Source organism: Arachis stenosperma, chromosome 10, assembly GCF_014773155.1.
Source record: "Arachis stenosperma cultivar V10309 chromosome 10, arast.V10309.gnm1.PFL2, whole genome shotgun sequence".
In the NCBI taxonomy this organism is placed as follows: domain Eukaryota; kingdom Viridiplantae; phylum Streptophyta; class Magnoliopsida; order Fabales; family Fabaceae; genus Arachis; species Arachis stenosperma.
Genome location: NC_080386.1, coordinates 92,664,922 through 92,677,271, shown reverse-complemented (window position 1 = coordinate 92,677,271; position 12,350 = coordinate 92,664,922). Strand labels below are relative to the sequence as shown.

Below are 12,350 nucleotides of genomic sequence, written 5' to 3'. Positions count from 1 at the left end.
TTCTCTCAAACATATAAAAAGAAAAGAACATAGATTTGGCTACTAGATTTCAAGTTCGAATCAGCAGATACTAAAGAAACGAGAAGGAAGAAACAGAAGAAGAATATGCAGCCGTTCAAGTTGGGGAAGAAGACGCGAGTGAGCTACCTCCTTACTTCGCGCTTTTATATGGACAGCTTTATCGAACTCGCACCCATCGACTAGGTTAACATACATGACTCAAAAAAAGAATAACAACTCAAATCGCACCGTGCGATTTCGTCTTGAAGTTCCTCGAATAAATTTCATCCGCACTCAAAACGGAGGGTCCGAGTTCTTACCAATATCCAAGCCATGGAACTCGGACCATGCGACTTGTTGTGCCGTTCCGTATTGAGAAACAAACCAAACTTTAAACGGATGGTGCGATTACAGTAGCATAAAATTTCATTTCTCCTAATCATACAAATCGCACGGTGCGATTTCATGTGCTGATTAGTTTTCAAAGAAATCGCACTCTCCGATTTCTCCACGCTCATACTGTCAGAAAACTATCCCACATATGCGTGTATTCCCCCATGCTTCCATATCTAAGAAAAGCTCCCATGTAGGTTCCATTTCGATAAAATTTAGCCCTCTTTTGACGCGAAATTCTCTTGACGGATGGATAGATCATGAATGTAACCAATGAAAATTTATTTTTCATGTGTATATTTGGATCGTTAAATCTTTTGTGGATAATTTTATCTCTCATGTGATTTTCACGAGAACTTTTATCTATTCTTCCTATATTTATTTCTTACCGTTACATTATCGTCATCGTTTTTAAGTTGACTATTTTTCTTTTTTAATTTATATATAAAAATATTATAATAGTACGCTTTTTTCTCAAATTCCACAATTTTTTTTTTTTTAAACAGAAAACTCAATTCCTCAACTATTCTAGCCGCCTTTAAACATTAAAAATTAAGGAAAAAAATATTTGGGTGTGGCCCGTTTGTCCAAAAAGAAATTGCTCCCCCTCAAAGAATAACAACGTTTAGGGTTTTTGCGTTTTTCTCTGTGGCTCACTGGAAACTCGTTCAGCACCTATTCATCGTCCTCCAGGTATTCCTTCCCTCTCCCTGTTGCCAATTCGTTCGTGTTCTGTTATTTCATCGTTTATTTCTTCAAATATATTGTCTCATTGTAACGTAGCTTTTTCTCATTTGTCAAGTCCTAAATGAGTAGCTGGTACTATCGTATGTTTGTACTGTCAATGTTTATTCTGCGGAAATTACGAAAATATTTGCTGTAAAGCTTCGAAGCACAAGATCTGATTTTTCGGTATATTATTGTTGTTTTGTTTCCCTGTACAGTGAAGAAGAGATTGCTCTTTTTTCCTATCAACAAGGATGGCTGGGTATGTTCCATTTTATTTATCTCATGTCTTATTTATTCAGTTTTCTTTCCCGTATGGTTCTTAATGCGGTGCTGTTGTTCATATTATGCTTTGCATACTGCTTGCAATCTAATTGACTTGAAAACTCAACACGATAAACTAATTTTTAGTATTGGATCAGAATTTTTTTTTGGGGTCAATATATGGAAAATTTGGGACATAATGGAGTAGCATTTTTTTCTTCAAATTGACACTCTTGACGGGGAATATAGGTTTTTTTTTTCCCTCTGTTCATAATCATGAATAAATAGTTCTGTCAATTTAACTTCATCCCTTGTGGAATTGGCTTTAAAAGTAAAGTCCCACATGATTTGATTAGTCTTTTGCATTGTATTTTTTTAATTCTCTATGTGCTAAGTTAGCTATTTTAGGTTGTTGTAGTTATCATGATTCTTCTATTTGTATGTTGAGTAGCTTAAAGGCCACCGCTGACAAACCATTTCTTTTATTTGATTAAGCTACTATTTTGGTCTCCAAAAGATTCAATTTTTGACAAAATGGTCTTTAAAAGAAAAATAACATTTTGATTCTCCAAAAATATCCCAATTTGCCAAAATACACCAAATATAGGGAGGGACACAGTATTTTGCAAGGCCTACTTAGAAAAATGAGATTTCTCCTTAGTTCAAATTTATTGGTTTTATGCTAAGTGAATTTATTTTGGGCCATTATTCTTTTGTGAATGGTAAAAATTAAAAAAAAATGGGAAAAGGATTCTAGAGATTGAATTTTTCTTCGATTATTTGTATGTACTTTCTAAAATAATTTTTCAAATGTTCCAATAAAAAGTTGAATAAAATGCACGGGCTATTTGCCACTTATGGAGAAAATAGCTTATTTTGTCAAACTGAAATCATCTTTGGGGAGCCAAAATGTCATTTTTTTTCTCTTTCAGAAGGGTCATTTTGTCAAAACTTGAATTTTTTGAAAGCCAAAATGATAGTTATTTGATACCCTTTTTATCATACTCTTAATCTGCAGTGAAGAAGGTCCTGTTGTGGCAGCTGAGCCAGCAGCTCCTGCCATCGGCGAGCCAATGGATATCATGACTGCCTTACAGCTAACACTTAGGAAGTCACTTGCTTATGGTGGTCTTGCACGAGGCCTTCATGAGGGTGCCAAGGTGATCGAGAAGCGCACTGCTCAGCTCGTTGTTCTTGCTGAGGATTGTGACCAACCTGACTATGTTAAACTCGTCAAGGCCCTTTGTGCTGAGCACAATGTTAGTTTGTTGACAGTTCCAAGTGCAAAGACCCTTGGAGAATGGGCTGGGGTAAGTCTTTGAAACTTTGTTCTGCCTCAAACTTCTGTTTCCTTAAATTTAAATAAATCTTTTCTGCCCTCCTTGCAGTTGTGCAAGATTGATTCGGAAGGAAAAGCTAGGAAGGTAACTGGTTGCTCCTGCGTAGTTGTGAAGGTATCATGTTTTTCTTTGCTTTTGTGCAATTCATATTATTATTATTATTATATTATTATTATTAAACTATTCGTTCCCTGTAGGATTTTGGAGAAGAACATGAAGCCTATAATGTTGTCCTTCAGCACGTTAAAGCTCAATGAGTAGCAAGTTACGTAGTTTGTGTTGGGCTTCAGTTTGGGATTTTTTCATTAGGGTGAATTTTGCGTTGTATTAGGGATTTGAAGTGTGGAAAATGCACGTGCCCATTTAATTCTGGTTTATCGACTAATTCCATAAGTTATTTTTAGAGTTAACGACTGTTTTGGTAATGAAAGTTTTTGTTTAAAATCAAAATCGTTCTTTTTTTTATCAAAATCATTCCCAACTTCATAATTATTTTTAAAATGATATTTTTTACTCAAATCTTGATTTTTTTTTTTGGAAACATTAATAAAAATAATTATAAAACTAAAAAAATGAAAAGAGAAAACAGAAAGAAAATGAAAGCAGAGAGAAGAACGGAGAGAGAGATGGCAAGAGAGGGAAGCAAAAAGGAGATAGAATCCATCAAAATAGAAGAATTTATAATCCATTTGATGGGCACGGTAGTGACAATTGAAAAACCCATTTGGGTGTTCGTCTTTGCCAGAAAATGACAAGAATGAACTCAGGGGAGCTCTTTGCGCTTTGAAAGGCGGGACAATAGAAAACGGAGTAGGTTTTTCTAGTTATGAAAACCAAGGTGGAGGAGGTGTTGAATTGGTTAAGAACAATGTTTCCGTTTGGTGTGACTGTGTTGGGAGAGAATTGGAAGATTGATGTCGTCAAGGTGTGGCTGATTCCCAGATGAATGGGGTCTCCTCTTTGTTGAAAATGAAAGAAAGTGGGGTGTTTTTGGTGTTGGAATGGAAAGAGGAAAGTAAATATTGGAAGAGAAGTGAAGATAAAGGTGGTCAATTTGGAAAAAATTGTGGCTAAAGATGTTCCAAACTTCCAATTACTGAGGCAAGTAATATAAGAACAGGGATTTTTTTTTTTTTTTTGGTTCAGAGAACAGGGAATTGGATGCAGAAGATTTGGTGAAGAATGATGAGAGAGACAAAGGGTGGATACAATGCTTGGTTGGGAATGGATTAGAGAGGGATGAGATTTTTCTTTTAAAGAGTTGCAATTTTCCAATTTTATTAGGGATAAATTTGTCCAAACATTATAATTAAGGACGATTTTGAGAATAAAAAAAAAAAAAAGAAGCTAAAGATAGATGTCACTTGAAAGTTGAAATGATCATCCATGCACTCATTAGGTGCTGTAAATCACAAGAAGCCTGAAAAAGGAGCTCTATGGCAACCTACCTCTTGTACCCGCAGCACGAATCGTTCCATCAATGGTGGCTAAGTTAAATAGCAAGCCTTGATTAGAATCTGAAAATGACAAAGACGGAGCTGATAGTTTTTATCTGTGCTGGGAAATCTGGAAGTCTTGAGCACAATTAAAACTTCATACTATCAAATAGTAAAATTCAAATTCACATAACTTTTTATAATTTTAATTCTCAAGTTTCTTATACTAATCAATTTTCTATTTTTTAACCATGTAACTAAAATTTACAATAGAGATTAAAATTAGTCTTTTTTATTAGAGAAAAAAAAGAACATCCTTAATTTCTACTACTATTTATGACATAAAAATTGATATAGAATTATTTTTTGTGTCAAGTAAATCATAAACAGGAATAAAGAGAATTTCTCATTAGAATTGTTGTTAGAATTAATATTTTCTACTAATAAAGGTAGCACACCTTTTTTAAATTGCAATGATATTGGATTTTCTTTCTGTCAAATCGCAATAATTTCTGAAGTATTTTATTCTCTTTTAAATTGAATTGACACGTGTAGATTTATGTTTCTTTCTTAACCTACATGTGATTTTTGTTTTGAAGGTAAATATGGTAGCTATCATCCATGAATAGGACACATAACATAAAAAAGAACTATTTTGAGAAAATAAAAATAGCAATTTGATGATGACAAAAAAATAAAATATTCAAAATAAGTTCCATTGCAACATCGTCCATATCTAATGTGTCCAACATTTCAACTAAATACTCTTTTTTTTCTTCTGATTATAACCCAGGATAAAAATGTATTTCAAAACCAATTAGTAAGATCAGATTAAGATTCCAAGTAAGTAAAACAAGAGATCACCAAACTTATTCATTAAAGAGGAAAAAGAAGAAAAAGTTAAGAGTTAGAGCCAAAAAATAAAATCAAATCTGATTTGATTTAGAGACAAATCAAAGGAAAAAGTTACTATTTTGTGTAACTTTTTTAATTTGTTGAAACTACCATCTTCTTTCATGCATTATTCGAGTAAGAAGAAGAAAATGGAGGTTACTTTTTTTTGCTGTAAATTAAAGGTCGCAATTGAAAATTGGGACCAAAGAATGGATCAATGATTTAGATTTTTGAAATAATAAAAAAAAATAGAAGCAACTGGATAAGGATTCAAACTAACTCTAATGATTGCTACTGTGCCTTCTCTTCTTTGCATTTTTCTCTGAATTTTGAGAAAAAGAATAAAGTCAAAGATTTTCAACCAAGTTCAAATTTTGGAAACTTTACTTTTATTTAAAAAGGTAAACAGCCAGAAATTGAATTAAGAAGAATGAGCATAAGTCTTTATAACTTTCAAACTTAACCTTATTCTCTTTCATGGTTTTACATTGAATTTTTTGTTTTTCAGACTTATCCTTCTTTATTTTTTAATCAATGAAAAAAAAAACAAATATGTGAGATATCAATAAAAGTCATTGTGAGAAAAGACAAAGATAGTAATCTTGGTGAAAAGTCAGAAATTATTTCAAACTATTTTATATGTATGTCTGTTTTGTATTCATGATCTTGAGAGGACTTTCTTGTTATTTGGGTAAACACTTAGTGGTTGAAAGTCTAGAGAGTGAACATAGCCAAATTAAGTTTGGGTAGAAGTTTAGTTTGTCCCGGATAGAATTTGGTTGAATACTTGGGAATTGATATTTGTAATCTTTGATAAAGATAGTGAAAATCCCACCACAATTGTGGTGGAGATTGGATATAGACCATATTGCACAAGGTCATTGAACTAAGATATGTGAATATGTTATTTTCTCTTCTTTGTTCTATTTCTGATTTCATTCGATGTGAGACAAAATGAAATTGTCTCCTATTTAATCTATTTCAAATAAGTCACAGCAATTCGGTACCTCAAAAATAACATGTTTGTTCTGTTTCTGATTAATCGTTAAGAGACACAATAAAATTATCTCCTACACAATTAACTTTGTAGACTCAACAGCAACACTGAGTTAAATCTAGTTTAAAGTTAAAGTAAACAAGTTTTAAAAGAGTCCATATATTCAACCCCCCTTTTCTAGGTCACTAAGAACCTTCAATTGGTATCAAGAGCCCAATCTTAAGGAATCAAGGTTCACAGCTTGGTGCAAAGATTTAATGGTCAACAACATGGGTACAAACATTGTGGCTTACACACTCACTAAAGGTCAATCCAACAACAGACCTCCTTTTTTTAATGACAAGAACTACACTTATTGGAAGGAAAGAATACAGATATTTGTGTAGTTTATTAATTACAGTATCTGAAAGATCATTATGAACGGTTCGCAAGTCCCAACAAAGACGAGTTTTGAAGGAGTGGTGACCTCCAAAGAAGAAGGCGAATGGGACGATGAAGATAAGAAAAAAATAGAACTGAACGCAAAGGCAATCAACATGTTTATATTTATGAGTATCAAAAAAAAAAAAAAAAACTCTAAAAATTACATATGTAAAAAGAGAAATCCTGTATGTAATAGGCTAGAGTTAAAGTCATTGAATTGATGAATCTGATCCTCTTCTTTTGGCTGGCTTCAGAAGACTGCGGTGAGTATCAGGATCACTTCAGAACTCTAGGAAAATGGACATTTTAGGGCAGGATCTAAAAGTTCTCCAACGTATTGCAGAGTCTTCGGCTATGAAAGGGTCTTTTGGCTTCCTCAGGGCATGACACGAAAAGCTACTCCGAACCTAAAGACATCTGAGTCGATAGATTTGGAAAACCATAAAAAATACTAAACATTGGAACTATTCGAGAATTTAAATTAAAAATAAAATTTAAAAAAATTTGAAATTTTTACCAGATTGAGTAAAATTATGGTAAATTAGTAACACTATTAGTTCATATATGTTATTATTATCTTATTTTTAGAATTATAGAATTGCTGAATATCAACCGATAATGAGGTTAGAGTTATTAACGTTCTCAGTTTATTAGTACTATGTTGTGAGACTTTATATCAACCATTATTATCATGTATATATATGTCATGCTTTATTTATTATAGTAATTCTTAAACTATTTGTCCCTCCAGGATTTTGGAGAAGAACATGAAGCCTATAATGTTGTCCTTCAACATGTTAAAGTTTAATGAGTTGCAACTTGCAAGATACATATATAGTTTTGTGTTGGGGCTTTAGTTTAGAATTTTTCACTAGGGTAAATTTTGCCTTGTATTAGGGATTTGAAGCGTGGACAATGCATGTGCTCATTTAATTTCGCTTTATTGACTAATCCCATAAGATATTTTTATAGGTAAATTATCATATTTTTAACAAAAATAATTTCAAATGATGCGAATTTCATATAAATTCTCAAAGAATTTTAAAATATAACAAAAATAACAAAAAATATTATTTTTTCTTGTAACTAACAAATGAATTTCGTATTCAGTAATAATTTGTGTATTTGATTCAAAATTTTGTGAAAGTATTTGAATAAATATTTATAAGATATATACAAATTAAAAAACAAAGTAAAATTATATTATTGTACTTTTGTTTATTTGTTTTAAAAGATTGGCATTTGCCAAAAAAAAAAAAAAACAACATTTATAAAATTATTTCTGATTCAACTCCAATAAAATTTCGAACTTTTTAATTTTTTATTAACTCTGCCAATTTAATGATTAGTTCGATTTTTAGAATATTAGTACTTACAAATACGACAAACAAACATATATATATATATATATATATATATATATATATATATATAATTAATTATTTTATTAGTTTTTATAGTTTTATTAAAGTTATAATTAAGTCTCTATAATTTTTTTTTAATTAAATCACTATATTGCTTTTAATTTTATAATTAGATCATTTTTGTATAAAAAAAAAATTAAAAATTAACTCAAAATATTTGAAAGATCTGTTGCCCCTTTAAAGATCATTTTTGAAAGATCATTTTTATAAACTCCACGATACAGAATTAATGATAAGAAATGTAGTTTATAATCTCAAATCCCAAATTTTACATCCAAGCATCAATACCCTTCTGCCATGCATCATTGTCTAACAATAGTTCATGAAATTCTTACTTGTTTCTGATAGGGTAAAAAGAAGAGAGAGGAAAAAGTGAAAGGAATATAATCTGTCGTACATGTATATTTGTCTATATGAATATGATTAATTCTACTAAAAAAAGAAATGAATATGATTACAAAGTTTGGTTTTGGCATTTTGAGACGTCATGACAATAAATCCTGAATTTATAGCCGTATGTCACTCCTTATTTTGCTTTGCTTGACGTAACTATAATATTAAACAAAATATTAATTATAAGTACCTAACATAATAAAGATCATTAAAGACGCAACTATCAACTAAGCTGAAGATGATACCGTGAGAATTGCATGATAGACAAAACAAACCAATGGACGGCTAGTAGACCGTAAAATCCTACACAACTTTCAATGATGAACAGGGTAGTTGAAGTGGATCTCTATGCCATATTGCTACATGCTTTATCTCCATTATAAGTCATGGGCATGGAGCCTATGGATAATAATATACATAAAATGTAGGATTGCTTATTTAAAATTTTTGGAGAAAAATTTAATTAAATTACAATTTTTTAAAGTATTAGACGCAAATGTAATTTTTTTAATTATATGTAAACCGCAATATCTCGTTACAGATTAGCCTGTATATAAATCACTACACCTTGTCGTAGTTTATGTTAAAATAGTGTAAGTGCATAAACTACACCCTATAGTGGTTTAGGAGTTAATTGATTCTTGAAGAAACTGCGATACCCTGTAACGGTTTCTTCGAAGTTGGCACCTATAAAATCCGCTTGAAGTTGTAGCGAATTATTCATTTGAAGATTTTGAAAGTGAGATAGAGAGAGAAAGTAGTGAGAAGGTAGAGAGAAAAAGTTGGGTTTAGTTTGAATTTTTTGGAGCAATCTCTTCAAGTGGAACCATGGCGGATGAAGGGCGTTTGTACCAACTCAACGGCGTTGTTCACGTTGCCGGCGGCATCAATGAAGAGGTAAATTTCTTTTCTTTTGTTTGGATATTTACGTATATTCATGTAGTATTTAGGGTGTATTAATTAGAAAACAGAAGCTTAGTTTAGTTTAGAGTTTGAAAATTAAAATTTAAAATTTAAAAATTAAAAATAAATGTAGAGAATTTGAAGTTAGGTATTTAAAAATTAAGATCAGAATTTGAAATGTAGGATTTATGTTTTGTTGTTAGTTTTTAAAATTATTATTTAAATTTTGAAATTTTAAACTTAAAATTTTAAAGGTTTAGAGCTTACTATTTGAAATTTAAGATTTAAACTTTAAGTAAATAATGTAAGGTTTGTTGACCTGTAGTTAAAATTTAAGATGTAGATCTTAAACTTTAAATTTTAGAACCTCGGACTTATGGAGATGTAGATCTTAAACTTTAAATTTTAGAACCTCGGACTTATGGATGCTAAAGTTAGACATTCGTTAGTTGTTGTAATGTTCATATGTTCATTGTATAGTTTCATATAAATGATGATACATGTCTCTCTTTTTGAACAGAATTTATAGTAATAGTAGTTATAAGATAACTATATTTAAAATTTTAGTTAACTAATTCGATACATTAGGCAACCGTAGTTTTTGTTTTGAAATATAAATTATGGTTTAGATCTGTAAGTTTTGAAGTATTACACAGTCCACTTCACATGGTTCTATGAGAGGTTCAGGGTGTTATCAGCTGATGCGAGTGAGGAGACCATGTGCATATATGCATGTGCATATATTATGATGCTGCTATTGACCCAGCTATTTGGTGACAAGAGTGGCATTTGATGGTTGCCATTTGTGGCGAGACTTGACCACATGGGCAGTTATAGCTGGAGTTCAGCTGCATTGGCATGGCTATACCGATGCATGTGTCGAGTGACCAACAGAAACGTGATCAATTTGTCTGGTCTTCTACATTTGCTATAGTCATGGATCTTTTGGCGGTTCCCCACACTAAGGCCTTATGGGTTTGACGATTTATTTTTTCCGTTGGCATCAAGGTATCCATTAATACACTTAGTCTTTCATTCTTCGTTACAAGTTATTAACATTCTATAACCCAAATTAGATATTGATGTGATATTATTATCCTCCAGGTGGGCCACTTATTTACCGATGTCTGATGGAAGGAACAAAGAATGATCCAATATCGCCTTGCATTAAACCGACTGGGTGGTCATGATGTAAGTTATTTGTTTGTGTTTTCGATGCTTTATTAGTTCTTCGCCCACATATTTGTATACAGTGTTACAATACTGCGTGCTTTTCTCACTTTTAGATTGTGTAGGAGCCTTATGCTTCGCTGGACGTACTTGCCGTCGTTCATCCGGAGATACTGACTAAGGAGAACAGTCAGTTATGGTGGGCGGTCACTAGCCTGATATATTTTTCCGTCATTGAGTGGCATCAAGTAGACATGATGTTCCCACAGCTCGATAGCGTACAACATGTACCTGACGCAGTCCTGAACATATACTATCTTCATAGTAAGGACGGTAGGGGTGGAGATAGATGGTTCCCCTCTTACTATCAGACACGACATGAGCATTGGGACCAGCGAGTTAGTTCTATGTTGAGTATCCAGAGAGTGGCTGATCTAGGTCCATCAGCTGAGTACCTGGACTGGTGGTACCGTGTAGCACATAGGATTCTTTCACTGGAGAAAGCATTCGCGGATCCTAGACCGGTTGAGATTCCGAAGGATGCTGTACACAGAGGGTCGTCGCAGGTGCCTATGAGAGTACCAATGTCGGATATGCCTAATAACAGGTGCCTCGAGCGGCGACGACGCATTGGTACATGGGCCAATGATTGAGAGTAGCGTTGGCTAGACGATATGATGCAGGAGGAGCATGGTGGTGGTGACGATGGAGGACAAGCAGATCATCGTCTGCGTTGGTCTAGTGCTAGATGTCGGGGTGCTCGATCTGTGCATGCACCCACTGTTCACGATGATGACCAGGCAGGATCGTTGCATGGTCACCATTCTGACACTCAAGCTAGTGGAGTTGCAGAGGCTACAATGACATTATCTAACCAAAGAAAAGATTATCGCACAAATGACATGATAATCAAGCTGTTGGTGGTCACTTGATATCAATGTAGCCAAGCAAGTGTGTGATCCATTGTATCATCGAACCTACCAGGTACTCTTTTGCTTCCGAAGTGTGATGCGAATCATCCACGTGCAACCTTTACGGAACTCCTTGCACCTCCCATCATACTTAAGATGATCCAACTCTATCACCCTATACCAACACCACGGCGAATGTCGTAATCCTTTACACTCAAAACAGCTTCCTCCTTACTTTGGAAAAATTGGCCAATTTGAAATTCAACTCTAGCATTTCCCTTGCGTAATACTTGACCCCCAAAGGTAGGATCTATGTCCGGCGGTTGGCCTATAACTTCCAAGTCCAAGGTAGAGAGGTGTGGAGGATGTTGCCGAAACTTGACGATACCTGATGTGTAGTTGGCATTGTCGGAATATCATTATCACTATCCCCACCAATGTCAGTAGGCTCTTCATCTAAATCATCTTCTCGCATCGCATTTTCAATCCGATCCGGTTCACCCTCACGTCCAATGTATGGAATCGGACGGGCTGACGTAACTACCCCAACTGCATCAGATGGACGATTAGCCAACAAACAATCAGGTGCAACAACAGGCATTGAGGTAGAAGCACCCCATTGTAGTTGACTAAGGATTCAACACCGATGCCCCAGAACTATCGATGCCATGTTTCAACTTCGCAAACAACTCGTGTATCCTTAGTTCCGGAAAATTCCACCAACAACAATGAAACAACACCTGCATATCTTTGTCAGACCTTATCATGAATATTTCATATTTCATGCCAGATGACACAACCACAATAGGAATGTTGTAGAATAGTTTCTTCACCCACTTTGTCCCGCACACGTCCAACTTTTTCAATATACTAGTTTTCAAATCTAAAAGCGTATTCAATGACTGGATAAAAATACTCAGTGATTTTCTATCGGTAAAATTTACACCGTGACTTTTACTCTTTTTAATTTTTCCAAAGCAATGCAGTAGGACTAAAAAGCTCTCCTCACTCTCTATTCTAAAAGTTTTGAATTAAACTGGCACTCTACACAACATGCTGGGTATATATAGGCATTT

General features: G+C 33.6%; 1 protein-coding gene across 1 annotated transcript; it reads left to right on the top strand.

The window, feature by feature from the left end:
• Positions 1–898: 898 nt before the first annotated feature.
• On the top strand, positions 899–3,100 carry LOC130956069 (40S ribosomal protein S12-like). Its single transcript, XM_057883094.1, has 5 exons — positions 899–1,086; positions 1,338–1,381; positions 2,402–2,693; positions 2,772–2,837; positions 2,921–3,100. The coding sequence occupies exons 2-5, from the start codon at positions 1,374–1,376 to the stop codon at positions 2,978–2,980; spliced, it is 426 nt and encodes a 141-aa protein (XP_057739077.1). The 5' UTR covers positions 899–1,086; positions 1,338–1,373; the 3' UTR covers positions 2,981–3,100.
• The last annotated feature ends 9,250 nt before the right edge of the window (positions 3,101–12,350 follow it).